Source organism: Canis aureus, chromosome 3, assembly GCF_053574225.1.
Source record: "Canis aureus isolate CA01 chromosome 3, VMU_Caureus_v.1.0, whole genome shotgun sequence".
Classification (NCBI taxonomy): Eukaryota; Metazoa; Chordata; class Mammalia; order Carnivora; family Canidae; genus Canis; species Canis aureus.
This window is the reverse complement of record NC_135613.1, coordinates 88,732,495-88,748,633: the sequence shown is the minus strand read 5'-3', so window position 1 is coordinate 88,748,633 and position 16,139 is coordinate 88,732,495. Positions and strand designations below refer to the sequence as shown.

General features: G+C 39.6%; 1 protein-coding gene across 10 annotated transcripts in view; it reads right to left on the bottom strand.

The window, feature by feature from the left end:
• Positions 1–560: 560 nt before the first annotated feature.
• Positions 561–16,139, bottom strand: part of LOC144311578 (uncharacterized) — a 53,827-nt gene continuing 38,248 nt past the window's right edge. For 5 of the 10 annotated variants that reach the window (XR_013377192.1, XR_013377194.1, XR_013377193.1 and 2 more), the window contains 5 exons: positions 11,358–11,457; positions 3,469–3,495; positions 2,354–2,549; positions 1,207–1,298; positions 561–705 (listed from right to left, as the gene is read on the bottom strand). Coding sequence is in view for 2 of the 10 variants with exons in the window: in XM_077894270.1 (XP_077750396.1) it covers positions 2,477–2,549; positions 3,469–3,497; positions 11,225–11,265; positions 11,358–11,457 (243 nt within the window). In the remaining 8 variants the exon portion in view is untranslated. Of the gene's footprint in view, positions 706–1,206; positions 1,299–2,353; positions 2,550–3,468; positions 3,498–11,224; positions 11,266–11,357; positions 11,458–12,941; positions 13,054–16,139 lie in introns of all 10 variants that reach the window. The other 5 variants (XR_013377188.1, XR_013377189.1, XR_013377190.1 and 2 more) reach the window with 4 other exon arrangements.

Here is a 16,139-nt window from a genome sequence, read left to right as displayed (position 1 = left end):
ATAACATGGGTAAGAAATTAAGGTTTGTGGAGGAAAGAGAGAAAGTGAAGTACTCAAGAGCTGTCTATGCCTTGTCTATTTTCACATGCACCAGTGACTTCCATCCTCTCTCTGCGTTGGTTACCGCCTCATCACATCCAAACTGGAACAGGAGAGTGGGGAGACCAAGGCTAACCCGATGCCCCACCACACTCAATGTAAATGAATGGAATGAAGTGAACTGGTTCCTATGAGGCTCAGACGTGGTCTTCCATGTCTTTAGGAGCATCTGATCTTACCTAAGGAGCTGCCTGCAAGCAACTTGAGAACCAAGGAACAGTCTTTTAGTCCAGCCTGGCGAGGCTTCCTCAGCCTTTGCTACCAAATAAGACAGATAAAGGTTTTGCTTCTTCACATTATGTTTGGGCTCAAGGTTTTCCAACCATCGTCAGAAAAAAAATTTAAGCAGTGAATATCAGTATGAGGCTGAGGCAGTGAGAGATATGCTTTAGGACGTTTCTTAATAGGGTATATGAGTCAGAATGACTACTACCACTGGAAAACCACAAAATCTCAACAGCTTAACGTAAGAATGTATATTTTTGGCTTATACAAATTGTGATGTGTCTTGAGTTCTCTTCTCCAGGGAAGCTCTTTTCTTCTCCATGACATTGCTCAGGCATCCAGGCTGTTTTGGCTTGTGTCTCTTTCTTCTCAAAATGTGGTCTGTAGCCACAAAAAAGGGAGAGGATGAATGAAGTTGGCACACCAACCGTTAACTGCCTCAGCTTCAAAATGAAGTTTATAGCCAGAACCCATTGGCCAAAGTGCCCCAATCCAACTAATAAGTAGACTAGAAAAACTAGAGGAAACCAGGATATTCCATTAAATTAAATCTCTGCCACGGGGAGATCGCAACTTCTAGTGCTGAAAAGTAGACAGAGCAAAGAACTGTCTGACCCTCTGCCCAAGGCCCTCTGGGCCATAGTGTAAACCGTTCATCACTTCCTGGTCTGTCCATCCTGTCCTGGACTTTGGAATTACAGTTTTTCCCATCAGGGGATCTAAGAAGGATGAGGTCATGAGCTAGCAACTGTGCATAAATTAGTTCTTGACTTTGTTTAGAACATGCTTGGCTGAAAAATAAATATTGGCTAATTGGATAAATTAATATTATTGCTGACTTGGCTTTTTCCTTGATCCCTTGTTCAAGTTTATAGATCTTACCTTACCCTACCTTGTTCCTGGTCACCTGAGGGCTTATTTTGGTACCGGGATCCTAGCTCTTCCTAGCTTATCTGCAGTGTTTTCATATCCTTCTGTAATAAAACCAAACATCTTTGACTATATTTTCCCCTTCCCTCTGATTTCTTTATTACTAACCCCATGCATATGGAATGAACTTCTCTGCTCTCTAATCCTTGGACTTTCTCAACAGAAGGGGTATTAATCGGATGTGAAAATCAAGACCATTGACCAGGTGGTGATTAATAATGTGTGGGACTCGGGATCCGTGGGTGGCGCAGCTGTTTAGCGCCTGTCTTTGGCTCAGGGCGCGATCCTGGAGACCCGTGATCGAATCCCACGTCAGGCTCCCGGTGCATGGAACCTGCTTCTCCCTCTGCCTGTGTCTCTGCCTCTCTCTCTCTCTCTCTCTCTCTCTGTGTGTGACTATCATAAATAAATAAAAATTAAAAAAATAATGTGGGACTCAATGTGCATAAAAAGGAGCATCTATCTATCATCTATCATCTATATCATATACCTATCATCTATTTATCTCTATGTCTTCTCCTCTTCTCTTCCCTAGAGAAACTCGATTTCCTCTTTTCTACTTTTACCTTTACTTATATATTCAGGCACCATTCCAGGTGCTGGGACCACGTGGAGAAATAAAACAGACATGGATCTGCTTTCATGGGGGCTTGAGTCTAGTGAAGGAGATGGACATAAACAACTCAATTTTAAAAATTGGCCACATATCATGATAAGTATATTGCAAAGTAAATAAACAGCAGTGGTCTGAGAAATAATTTAAGCAGAGAAGAACAAAATTTCTTTTTCTAGGAAATGATATTTAAGCTTATTTCTGAAGGATGACTAGTGAGAAGTTAGGAAGGAATCAAAGGAAGAGTTCCCAAGCATAGGGAGCAACATCGCCTAAATTTCTGGGGCAGGAACCAAGAGAAAATCAGCAAGGTTGGTTCTAGAAATTCAGGTTATGTGGTGACCATTAGCTGCCCTAATTTTATCAACATGATTGGTACAATTATTTAGAAAAATAGCTTTCTGGTCCTTCTGCCTAGTATTGAAATATATGCTACATCCAAGGGGAAAGGGTAAATGATAGAGGTGAACTGTTGGGGATGCACACCTTCATATAATCCTTCTATTTTCTCCTTGACTCCCATCATATGCCACTTCTGTTGACTCCAGGTCTAGAGATTCTCCAGAGGTGTCAGGCTGACTGGCCTCTCCATCTCATTTTTCTCTGTGTTTACATGACACGGTGACTTTTCCACATCACTATCCATAAATATGCTTCCAAGTATTTTCTGTCTTCTAGAAATCTGTTAAAATATCACACTGCCTATGGGTGTGCATTCTTTGATTTCATTGTCTCATATTTCTTTGAATTTATTGCATCACATTTTAATGGGGGTTTAGCATTTTGGTGAAGTACATGAAAGTGATTGGTTGGCTATATAGAACAGCTCAATTAGGGAATGGAAGTCAAGGGATTTTGATTCTGTTGTTGGTTCGTTTGCTTTCAGATGGAATCTACTTGATCAGTTCGAACACTGATAGGAATGACCCAAGAAAAAGGAAAAAGAATTTGTGAGAATTAGGGATCACTAGAGAAGCAAAATCCTTGGAAAAGTGAAGCAAGATTAGATCGAAAACACTTGGACAGAGACTGATAATATCATCTGATGTTAACACTATGGGCTCTGGTGCCAGATTTTCTAGTGTCTAATGCCATCTTCACTATTTAATACGTGGGAAAGTTTAGCCTATCATGACTCAGTTTCCTCATATGGAAGAAAAGGGAATAATAACAATGACTTTCTCATAGATTTTTTTTGTAATTATTACAGTAGATAGCAAGTGTGCAGTGGCTGATGCATAGAACAACCTTCATAAATACTAGCTTATTTCTAAAAGAGGAGAAAAGTTATTTCCTCTGCTTTATTAGGAGGGAGAAGATAATAAGTGAAATGTTAAAAAAAAAAACATGTAGTTTTTTGGGGGGAAGTGGACTTTGAGCTCCCATCTGACTTTTTCTATTTTCTAATAGGGGAAGACAGGCAATAATCTAACTCTGGGAGTGAGGAGCATTCTAAGAATCCATGTAAAATGTAAAATATATTAAAAGTTGATAAAGGGAATGGTAGACTGAGTTCATTTGAGAAACATGGTAGTTCTCTTACTCATACTGAGAAAGGAGATCATGAGTATAAAGTGATATAGTCAATCTTATGATATTACCTTTTTTTCAGCAAAGCTCCATTATACCTGTGTTGGAGAGGGGGAAAAAAAGCAGATGATTGATTCTTTTCAAAGTTAGAGTTTAAGAAAATATGTCTAGAAAAGTGAGAGAAATGAACTTATATTTAAGGATATAATTATAACAGTGGCCCATGGATTTAAGATAGGAAATAAAAAGACAGACAAAAGGTCCTGCATGGATAGAGTAGTGGAGTAGATGATATAGATCTTTATAAGGGTGAGGAATGAACTCGGTCAGGGTACATAAGTACATAAGTAGGATGTGTTGAGAGATAAGAGCCTAAGGTCAGAGTGAGCAATTTGAATTTATTTCCATATTTTTCTTGAAGATGGCAAGAGGTCCAGGGTATGACTGCATAGGTGGTATCTGCCATGAAGAAGACAATCACTAAAGAAGTCACAACCTGAGAGGCTTTGGTTTGGAAAAAAATGCATGTGGTAAGGTGTCCAAAAATGACGACAGGGTTAGGGGTAGAGGCAGGGAATGTGAGGGGGTATGGACATTTGTCATGAACGGAAAGGAGAGACCAGAACTCAGTGGATGACAAGAAGATAGGAACATCTACACGGCCAGTAGGGTGAGCCTCAGAGGGTCATCAGTGTGTGCGTGTGTGTGTGTGTGTGTGTGTGTGTGTGTGAGCACAAAGTGGAGGGAGGCAAATATCTCAAATAAAGACCAGCCCTCACTATCCCACTGCTCACCAGACTCCGCCTTTCCTGCACAGCCTCATCTGTGCTTTCTGTTTGTTGCACTTAATATACAAGTTTCATGATAACTTCAGGAAACTTTCTCAGCTAATGCAATGTAGATGTATTCAGCTTGCTGTCTCATTTTACAAATACAATTTTTCCATCGATGTATATAATTGCCTCAAAATTCTTGCAAGGTTAAAAGGGAACTATCTCTTAAACATTAGTTTTTAAATTATGTATCACAATTAATTTACTGAATTTTTGAGCTTTATGACTTTTTAAATTGATTGTCTGAAAGCGAACTTCCAATTATCAAAGGATCAGATATTCTCCATTCAAAATTCCCCTGAGAGTAGCAGGAAGCTGGTTCAATATTTTCAAGATCCTGGGTCCCTTGTGACCAAATAGTAACTTGAGCCTCAATATGGGATCATCCAAAGTAAGCATTTCCTTAAGTGGGAGGTTTTGAGAAATCCAGAATCTAATTCTCAAGGCCACTGGAGCAATTGTTATATTTGGAAAACATCTTGCTTTCATTTTAGACACCAGGGTACCAAATGTGCTCTATTACATTTACACTGGAAATATGAAAACAGTCAGACAGCCCTGCCCAAATCCTGCCTTTCACAAAAGGATGAAAGCACAGGTTGTCAGAGGTGGTGGAGCTTAGTGTTAATCCTTCTTTTCTCAAGTGTCTATGGCATAGAAATAATATTTAGTTTATTGAGTGTTTTATGTGCAGGGCACTGTGTAAGTACTTTACATATATATCTGTATATCTCTCTATGATTATTTATATATATATTTAATATATATTCATAGACAGATGATGAATAGAAAGATAGATGATAGATAAGATCTCCACTTTTAAACCCTCTCACAAACTCCTCATTGTAGAGAGGAATTAGGACGCTAAAGTAACAAAAAAGAATAATTGGCTCTGAAGAACCAAACTAGAGTGGGGTCACTTATGTGAAGAATAAAATAAAAAAGGTCAGTGTAGGAGCATAAAGGAAACTTAACCTAATCTACAGGATTTCACAGCTCTTCTCAGAAATCACCCAGGATGCCAATCAACCCCAAATGCCAAGTCTGTCCATGCCTTCTCTGGACTGCCTTGTCCCCCTGACTCAGCTTTCTTGATCCAAATAAGAAAGACCACCAGGGACGCCTGGGTGGACCATCTGCCTTCAGCTCAGGGCGTGATCCCGGGTCCAGGGATTTAGTCCCACATCGGGCTCCCTGTGAGGAGTCTGCTTCTCCCTCTGTCTCTGCCTCTCTCTGTGTCTCTCATGAACAAATAAAAATCTTAAAAAAAAAAAAAAAAAGACCATTAGGCAACCAAATAGCTGAGAAGTTAGCCGATAACTTCTGCATTTACTACATAAAAACCCCTTAGTCTGTAAGAAACTTAGAACTCCTGGCCCCCATGCCCCTGAACTTCCCAGCCTGCAGTTCAAAAACCTTGCAAAACATTTATGCGTCCATGGTGACTTTCCTCTGGGTGCCAGGCATGGGTGCTGTACCCACCAAGCCCTTTAAGTTCTCCATCCCCACAGAGTACGGGGAGTCACCAGAGGTAAACACTCTCAGACTCCAGTCTCCACTTCCTTGAACTTACACTCCTCCTAGTTTTATTGCAAGTTCGTTTATGTCTGGTGCATCGTACTGTCATGAGGCCCAGCAAACCTGAAGAGGCTGCAATTCCCTCCAGAACCCTCATTCATATCTCTTTTTGTCTAGATGGCACAGTCTTACAAAAACAGAGTTTGGAAAACAACAGCCATCTTGGGGATCTTTTGATCTTGGCAAGTTGGTTTTTCTGCATAGTAAACTAGAATGAAAGAATCCAAAATTGGGACACCTGGGTGGCTCAGCGGTTGAGCGTCTGCCTTCAGCTCAGGGCGTGATCCTGGGGTCCCAGGATCGAGTCCCACGTCGGGTTCCCTGCAAGGAATCTGCTTCCCCCTCTGCCTGTGTCTCTGCCTCTCTCTGTGTGTCTCTCATGAATAAACAAAATCTTTTTTAAAAAAAGAATCCAAAATTAACTACTTTGGGAAATGCTGGTGGTGCACACAAGGGCTTCCCTAGGCCAGTCCACAGTATCATCTCTTTGATAATTGCTGGTGTCCATAGTTCTGTTTCCTCAGTTCCTGTTGGTTTTGTTAATGAGCACATGAGGTCAATAAATAATAGATCTATTATTATGGGGAATCTTGGAAGCCAAAGCTGCAAAATTTGTAAGCACAAGTTAAGCACTGAAAAGCTATTAGAGCATTAATGACCTAAGTCTAAGACTCTCATGCTAAGATAAGTTGGTCACGGGTTACACTGACACTGGGTTATCCTCTGACTTCAAGAAAATTTCCACACCACAAGGTGCACTGCAAAACACCACACAATCTCCAACTCAGTGAGACATCCCTCTGAGGTATTAATTTGGCTCTGAGAAACCAAGTCTTAGCTAAAGAAATGGGATCCTCATGTTTTAAATAATTAAACATGCCACCTCCTGACCCACTGCTTATTTTATATCTAAAACCTATGATTCCAGAAGCTGTAGATATCTGCAAAAATAGCAAAATCTTACAAAGACAACCTAGGATTATAATGGCCATTTGGGGAATGTTCCATTTAGACAAGATTGTTTATTTAATAAACGCAATATGGTCTCATTCATCTGGGGAATATAAAAAATAGTGAAAGGGAATAAAGGGGAAAGGAGAAAAAATGAGTGGGAAATATCAGAAAGCGAGACAGAACATGAGAGACCCCTAACTCTGGGAAACGAACTAGGGGTGGTGGAAGGGGAGGTGGGTGGGGGGTGCGGGTGACTGGGTGATGGGCTCTGAGGGGGACACTTGATGGGATGAGCACTGGGTGTTATGCTATATGTTGGCAAGTTGAACACCAATAAAAAAATAATAAATGCAATGTAAGGATTTCCAAATCAAACAAGTACAATGGGATAACCATTTTAATTGGCATGCAGAAGCTTCTAAAAGGCTTCAAAATTCCAAAATGGCTTATTGAAATGTTCTCTGCCAAAGACTAATGACTAACGAAAAATTAAAGATGCAAGTGGTACCTAAAATCAAAAGCTAAAAGACTGACATGACCCCTATGACTCCCCTCTCTCCTCCTTACCTGAGTATTAACATTATACTAATCCCCGGATTGTCTTCCATTCTGAAGAGAATATAAAAGAACATGAACAAGAAGTTTGCCAGGCTAGTGGCCTAACCAACACTCCCAGATCTACCTTTGAAGGGACCCCCGTATGGGTCCCTCCCAGGCTTGACAATAGTCTCACAGATCTTCCTATGAAATGCTACCAGTTACTTCCTTTAAAAACCAAGGGGAAACTACAATTAAAATTAATGGAAAGTTTGCCAAATTTGGGTAGGTACAATGCTATATTTTCTACTTTAGATCCCACTTTCTCAGAAAGTACAGATGGGATCTTGCTAAAACTGGTAGAAACCAGTGAAAGTTGAGAATTCTTACCAGTTTCTGGTAAGATCTCTGTCTCTGGTACCCAGATTATCTTCAAGAGTGGCTCTGAATCTTCAGAGGGTAATATATTTTTGTTCCCTTTGGGGGAATGTCTCTTGGGTCCATGGAATTGTTCAATACAGCCAAGAATAGTTGCTGTTTGTTCTGGCTAACTCCTGACAAGATATTAAAAATGATTATTTTGTTTGTTTGTTCGTTTTTAGGTAGCTCAATGGTCAGGAGTTGATCCAACTGAAAGCTGATATTCAGAGCCTATAGGAACTTTTTAAAGGCCTCCTCACCTAAGCTAAGATGAAATTCTGTACACAGAGGGAAAGAAAGAAGTTTCTGAAGTCTTTCAGAAGTGGGAGGATTAACTAAAATATTCCAAAGATGAAGAGCTTTAAATGTAAAAGAGGAATTTTGGTTTCCATCTTAGTTGAAGATTTTCCCCCAATCTAAAGAAGCAACTTAAAGATGGCATAGTTGGATGGATGTGCCAACAACCTATGATGTCATCTAGGTTGCAACCCAATGCTTTGAGGAATTACAAACAATTGTCCTTGTCTTATAGACTGAATTTTTCCAAGAACAGAAAATGCAGCTCTAGAAGTAATCCAAGGCCTTCCTCTCCTGTCAACCAATCTCCAACTCCCCTGTTCCTCTCAAAAGGGTCATAGATATTGCAAAATTCTGTATTTAGGAAACAAAAATCTTTCTTGGAGGAATTTACATTCTTTTCTCAGGACCTTAGTAAACACTCTAGCCTGTCTTCTCCACGAACATTATGGAGGCCATCTCTTTGAACTGCAAACCTCAGTGAGAAACTCAGAAATAAAAAAAAGAATCAGAGATTTACTTGGAAGATTACTGTCTGTGAAAAAATTTTAAATTCGTCTCTGCAAATATTAGAAAGTCTGAGCAGATAACCTTAACTTACTCCATCTGCCAGAAACACTGTTTGGATCCAACTGTTCCTTTATAAAGTTGTGAACTTTGCATTATCATGCTTGTCTCATGGCTAACATTTTAAAATGAGAGCTAAAAGATTTCTGCTTCTGTCTGTAGGTTTATGTCTGTTTTTTTTTTTAATTTTTTGTCTGTTTTAGATGTGTGGTATGGTTCTACCTCCAGTGGTATTTTGAAAATTAATTTGTTTTCTTTCTTTTTAAAATTTTTATTTATTTTTAATTTTAGTTAACATACAGTGCAATATTGGTTAACTGAAGTAGAGTTCAGTGGTTGGCTTAAAGACAAACAAGCACTATATAAATTGTTTACTCTCAGAAAAACTTAAAAATCTAACCTAAATGATTTTTAAGTTCATGTGATTTAGGATAACCTTTGATAAATAAAAGCTAGGTTAAGTTTGTTGGCTTAATTAAAGCAGGCTGGTCTTTAGAGTTATCAGCATTAAACATAGCAATTCTATTCTACTGAGGGTTACAAGCAGTTAAGTAAGCTCGTGTCATCTCTGCTACAAAATTTGACAGCAAGAAAGACAATTAGAAATGGCGGTGAGCAGTTTATCATCTCATGAGTATTTTAATGAACTAAATGTATTTGGGTCTGTTAGTAAACATGGTTTCTGCCACACAGAAAAATTTGCTATGCTGAAGAATGTACTTCGAAAAATGATAAAATTTATTTACATTTTGCCAATCCGCAGACTGCTAGTGTTACCGACAGTCCAAAATTATTTGCTTTTTAGTTTTCATTAGAAATTACAGATTCTAAGAGTTAAGAATTATAACACACATAATTGAAACTGCCTAGAAATAATAAGGGTGAAGAGAAACAACTGTGTATAGGAAGTAAACAAGAAAGGTAAAATGATTGGTTGTTCCAGAATGAGGTCAAATATATGACAAAATCTGAATGCTTATAGAAAGGTTACAGAAGATTTGTGGAAAAGAAATCATTGGAAAGGAATTTTATGTGTGTTCAAATTGGCTAAGATTGGAATGGATTTATTTAAGTTATTTTTTTAAATATTTTATTTATTAATTCATTAGAGACACAGAGAGAGGCAGAGACACAGGCTGAGGGAGAAGCAGGCTCCATGCAGGGATCCCCACGTGGAACTTGATCCCAGGCCCCCGGATCACGCCCTGGGCCAAAGGCAGATGCTCAACTGCTGAGCCACCCAGGCATCTCTTATTTAAGCTTTTTAAATTGAATTTCAATATCAAAGGTACGTGGTACAAAATTAGAATTTGGTTTTCTCTCTGTTAAAGGGACAAAGTTTTCTTTGGATCGCTTTTGGTAATGGATTATGAAACTTCCTTTACTTTTCAATCTGTCTAAACAGCAAAGATTTTATGTTTTATGAAAAGAATTGACTGTACTTCTTATTGACTGTATCAGGTCCTTGATTACTTAAAAAAAACAATTTCTCAATATTAGGAAAGCTAAATTTTGTTCACAAATCCATAATCCTTTGTATTTGGCTTAACATCTTTTATGGTCATTTTGGTTAAAAAGATACATAGATATTATTTCATAATGATTTGTGCCTTTACTTAATATTCCAACTTTCTGACTTTCCGACAACGTTTCTAAAATCAAATTCTAAAATGAAGTCCTTTTGATCTAAAGTAACTTTGAGATTTCCCAGAGGGCTCCTGTAAAACCTCAAGACCTTTCTCATCTGGTAAAATGTTAAATTCTCAGATATATTTGATATGTTAAATTACGTGTGAAGCATAATCCAATAAAAAGTAATGTTTAACCCCGTTAGCTTATATTTATATGGATGCCTGTTATTAATGTTAATGTTCTAGAAATTGTGTGAAATCTCTAGATCTGATACACCCTGGTATAATGTTATCAGTCATAATTCCAATATTCTTAAAATGTTGTGTGCCACAGAAATAACTAAAGTTCCTTGACAATTCCATTATAATGAACTTGCATCAGATCTTCAACACTTGGGCATTTTAAAGTCTTTTGTTATTTAGACAGATAAATAAGGTTTGTCTGCAAAACTGACATTCATGGAAAGGACTTTACCAAGTACTCCTGACTAATGACAATCTACCAAGCTACCGAGTTACGTGTGTTGAAGTTTGGCTGCATATCTCACAGTGGAAGTAGGCTCCACCTGATATCTGGTCCTGTGCAAAGGCTGGAGACCTCAAAATCAAATTCTGAGGAATTTACAAGGAAAAGGTGTAGCTGACATCGATAGACTGCATCCCTTCCTGCCCCCCAAGATGTTGGATCAAGAACATTTCTTTCCATCCCTCCTTCCTTCTTTGACCAGCTTTGTCTTAGTATTTGTACCACAAAGATTTTTATGGTGATTTTGTTCACCGTTGCCTTACCTGGAAAGGTAATGCCATTGTTCACATATGTTAGGTCATTGCAAAGTGTGGGGGGAGGGTAGTAACCCAATCTCTAAGTCAGTGTTGGATTTGTCATGATGCTGATAAAGTCTTGACCATCACAAATTTATCCCTGATTTTCAATGCCTCAGTTTCTCCAGAGTGATCTTATCCCTCTCTCTATCATAGACACCTTAACCTGGGGGTTCAATTCCTTATCTCTGATTAACAGTCCCAAACTGGAAACCTCTCATCCAAGCTCCTACAAGGAAAGAGACACAAGGCAAAGATAACCAGAAACTCAACGACGACAACAAAAACCCCTGTGCAGTCTCATATACCCTTAAAACTTACTGGCCTTCATGGCTGTCATCTCTCCAGTCCTAAACCAGAGTTGAAGAGGGATTATTAGGAGACATTCATGATTCAAAATTTGCTCCCTTTCGTAAATCTCCTGGGTAGGAATAAATGCAAAAGAGTCTATGATCAGAAACCTCTCCTCAGCCCTTAGAGAAATTGCAGAATGCACTGCTAAAGCAATAGGTGCCCCTCTAAAATCTCTACACTCATAAAAGTTGTTCTTGATCGTTGAATAGTCTTCAACTATCTTTTAGCTGAGCAAGGAGGTACCTGTGCCATAGCCAAGGCCACTTTCTGCATTGGATTGACATTTTGTGGATGTTGAAACTCAGACACACAAAATCTGAGAGCAAGCCCATTGGTTACGAGACTAATTTGACTCATTGTGAAATTATCATTTATTCAGCTGGTAACTGGTGGGCTGGGCTCATGGTTCAGATTTATATCACAATTTAATCTTTCTATCCTATTTGTCTCTGTATTTTGTGTTGTGTTTCTAAGTACTCAGATATTGTCTATCCAGCCTTTGTAAAAACAACTAACCTGATACACTGATGTTTGTCCAATGCTTCCAAATGATATCCAACACCTATATCCTTTACACTGACTCCCTGCCTATACTTTCTATTTTGACCCAATCTAAGAGTTGTTTAACTGTGGCCTTTTGATTGGTACTGGCCCCAAAATCTTCTCTCACCTTGAAGAAAGATGTCCATTTATGGAATGGTGAAGAAAAATAAACAAAATAAGTAATCAAAAGGCAATGTCTATGCAGAAAAAACACCTAGCAATATATTGGGTGATCAGCACCCTGTAATGGGGACTTAATCAATCGTGAGGGAATGTAAAACAAAACTAAAATAGAGTCACCTACATCAGGAGCAAAACAGAAATAGTCAACACAGATGCACCTTAACCTTAACCTAACCTTACAGGAATTTATAGCCTTTCTTAGAGGACATCAGCCAATCCCCCAAAACCAAGTGTGTTCATGCCCTTTCAGACTTTCTTGTTCCCTCTACTCCATGACATTTACTCATACAAGAAAGAAGACCACCAGGCAACTAATCAGCTGAAAAAGCCAAATAATTTCCACATTTACCCTATAAAAATCCTTGCCTGTGAACAACTGGAAATTCATTGTTCCAATAGCCTTGAGTTTCCTGGCTCGCAGGTCAGAAGCCTTCTAATAAGTTTGCCTTTCTACTTTGCTTTACATTCAGCGTGCAAAGTTCATTTTTTTGACAGTTCGAAGTACACAGCTAATAGAGAGAGGCAGACCCTAAATTGAATCTGGGCAATATGACCCTAAAAATGAAACAGCTTCGGTTTGAACTTAGGTTCAAAAATTCTAAAATCCTAAACTGGGTGTATAAGGAAAGTTTTGAGGCTCAGGGATATGGGGGCCCTACCACAGATGTTTCCTCAAAAGTCTCTCTAATGACAATCCCACATGGAGAGAGAAAAAGGCTTCCTCAGGCCTATGGCTCTGACTTTGGACTCTGAGGAAGGCACAGGGTCCTATTTGTGTCCCTGGTGATGAGCTCATAGAGCCACCTGACTTATTAAATCACCAACCTCTTTCCGCAACAGCCACCCTCGATGAATATGGCAATCGTGCTTGGGTCAATCTCTGTAATAGTCAAATAGACTCCTGGGCTGAGGCTTGATAGATGCTCCCTCTCTGGGCCTTTTAGAGACAATAAATAAGGAACCATGTCTTGCCGCAGCCCCGGTCTGCACATCCAGCTCTGCACTGTCTGAGGGCCCAGCTTGTGCTGGGCTGGGAATTCGCGGATCCCAGGAGGAAATGGGTATAACGGAGGTTATAATGTGGTATAACAGAGGCGTATCTGCCCAAGCTTGGTGGATACCAGAGCACCCAGGAGTCCTCCTCGACACAAGGTCTTCCAGAGCCTCTAGGAAGTCCTCCCTTCTATCTTTCTTCTTTCTGTTTTCCCTGCTGTATCTCTCTCTGCAGAAGTCTCCTACTCCCGGCCTAACTTGCTCAGCCTCCCTGCCATCCCTGAGGCTCCAAGTCTTCATCAGAAGGTATCCATATCCAGGAAGCTGTGATGGTGCCTGCGTATGTCCTTCTCCTGTGGCTGCTTGTCTGGCTGCTTCCTCGCCCCAGGAGGAAGTTGCCCCGGGACCTGTTATCCTATTCCCATGTTTGCCTCTTTCCTTTCCTGCTCCACCACTGGTCGTAGACTGTCCCAGCGCTGCACCCTAAACAGCCATATTGCCAGTGCCCAAAAAACACCACCTTACCAAGGAGTGGAGGCTGTAAGGACACAGACAGTACCCAGAAGAAGGTGAGATACAAGCCTTGAGCCTAGTCGCTAACTCCAGTCAAGCTCCTGGGGTCAGATCCTCATCCCCTGTGGAAAAGCTACAGCTTCTATTTGTTGCCACCTCTAATCCACTAAGAATTACTGCAAAAAGTAATCTTTGTAAGCTATTATTCATTCCCCTTAACCAAAAAAAAAAAAAAAAAAAACTTTAACAATAATAAATAAGTTACTGAGGTATTTATTATATGCTAAGTATTTTTATTATCTAATTTAAAGCTCATATAATTTTGTGAAGTACCTGCTATTCTTTTTTTTTAATTAATTATTTATTTATTTCTAGAGACACACTGAGAGAGAGAGAGGCAGAGACACAGGCAGAGGGAGAAGCAGGCACCATGCAGAGAGCCTGACGTGGGACTCGATCCAGGGTCTCCAGGGCCAGGCTCTGGGCTGAAGGCGGCACTAAACTGCTGCGCCCCCAGGGCTGCCTAGTACCTGCTGTTCTTACATGTACTTCCATTTAAAGTTTTAGGAAAACGGAGACTAGGATTGGTTAAATAACTTGCACGGTGCCACGAACTTGCAAGCGATGAGTGTGGGTGGTGAATCCAGGCACTCTGAGCCTTCCCCTTTGACCACGACTGGATACGACTTCCAAGTATGGGTTTGTGTGCATTGGCATGGAAGGAAACACACGGTATTTAATCTAGCTATAGCCAGCTAGCTCAGTCGGTAGAGCCATGTAATTTATACATATATTGCTTATTATATGTATATAGATACATGTATATATACTCCGCACAGACATATAGTACATTGTAAATCTCTCATAAGGAGGGACTGCATTTCTTTTCAGTGATTATACATCAGGTCTGTTGGCAAATTGAACACCAATAAAAAAAAATTTAATATTAAAAAAATAGAAAAAAAAGGGTTATGATTATCCCTGCCTCAGTAACATCCCCGTATCACCGGAACCAGAGGGAAGATTAATGTAATTGGTCAAGTAGCTATTATGTGCCCCACTGAAGGAATGGGTAGGCTTGGGTTAGCCCTCCTCTTCCACCTGTAGTGGGACATAGAGATTCTCTAATAATAGCAAGGAGATACCTTCATCTCTTACTTGAAACACTGCTGCTTTTCCTTCAAATGTCCCTTCTACAAACCACCCGTCCATGGGAAGCCTCCAGACTCCCACCTCAATCCTTCTTGCCAACTTTCATGTTGCTAACTATCTTGGTTGATGCTGTTTCTTTGGCTGATCATTCTTTTCCGCGTCCTTTACCTATTCAAGTTATACTGATTCTGCAAGGCGCAACTCAACTTCCACCTACCTATGGGACCATATGATCATTCACTTATTTGCTTATTCAAAAATATTTATTAAATGCCTTAAATGCCAGGTGTTATTTTATGCTGAGTGGCAGGGATGGAAATGGGCCCCAAATAACTGAGTTCCTACCCTTACTGAGTTTACATTCTGGTGGGAAGTGTCTAGGAACAAGTGAACAAACATATAAAAAAGTAAGTTTCACCTTGGGACAAGCACCATAAAGAGAAACGAACAAGAAGCGAAGACAGTTATTGGGCAGGTAACGTTCTTTACAGAGAAAGTGATATTTTAACTGAAACCTAAAAGATAAGAATGGACCATATCTGCGAGGAGCAGGAGGATGAGGGTTCCAAACAGAACAACATCCTCAAAGTCCCAGAATTGTATGCTTGGCTTTTGAAGAATAGACGCATGGTTGGAGTCCGATTAGGGAGGAGACAGAGGTGAGAATGAGGCCAGAGATAGTGCAAGGTCAAATCAGGTAGGGACTATGGGCCGTGTCCAAGCTCTGGATGCTACCCTAAGTGCAATAAAGTGCATTAGAGGGTGTTAGGCAGGGACTGGACATGACCTGATGTGTGTATTCAAAGGCACACTCCAGGCACCTCCTAGGGAACAGATTGTAAGGCTGCAAAAGTAGGATCAGGGATGTTAATGATCAACCTACCAAAGAAATGTAAGAGAAAGATAACTGCTCTCATTAGAGTGATGGCACCCCTGGGGTAATCCCACTTCATCATACCACGGTATCCTGCTTATGTGTTGCTGGAACCTAAGGACGAATTTTTGAGGACTTTTGCTTCTATGCTCGAGAATGGTATTTGTATTTTTCTTCTCTTATAAAATATTTGTCAACTTTTGGTTTAGAGTTGTGCTGGCCTCATAAAATGACTTAAAAACCATTCTCTTCCCTGGTTTCTGGACAGGGCTGTTATAATACTGATATTATCTCTTCCTTAAATTTTCTTTCTTTTTTTTCTCATTTTTTAAAATTTTTATTTATTTATTTAAACTTATTTTTATTGGAGTTCAATTTGCCAATATATAGAATAACACCCAGTGTTCCTTAAATTTTCAATAGAGTTTACCAATAAAATCATCTGAGCCTGAAATTTAGTTTATGAGAAGACATTTTATTGAAATTTTAAT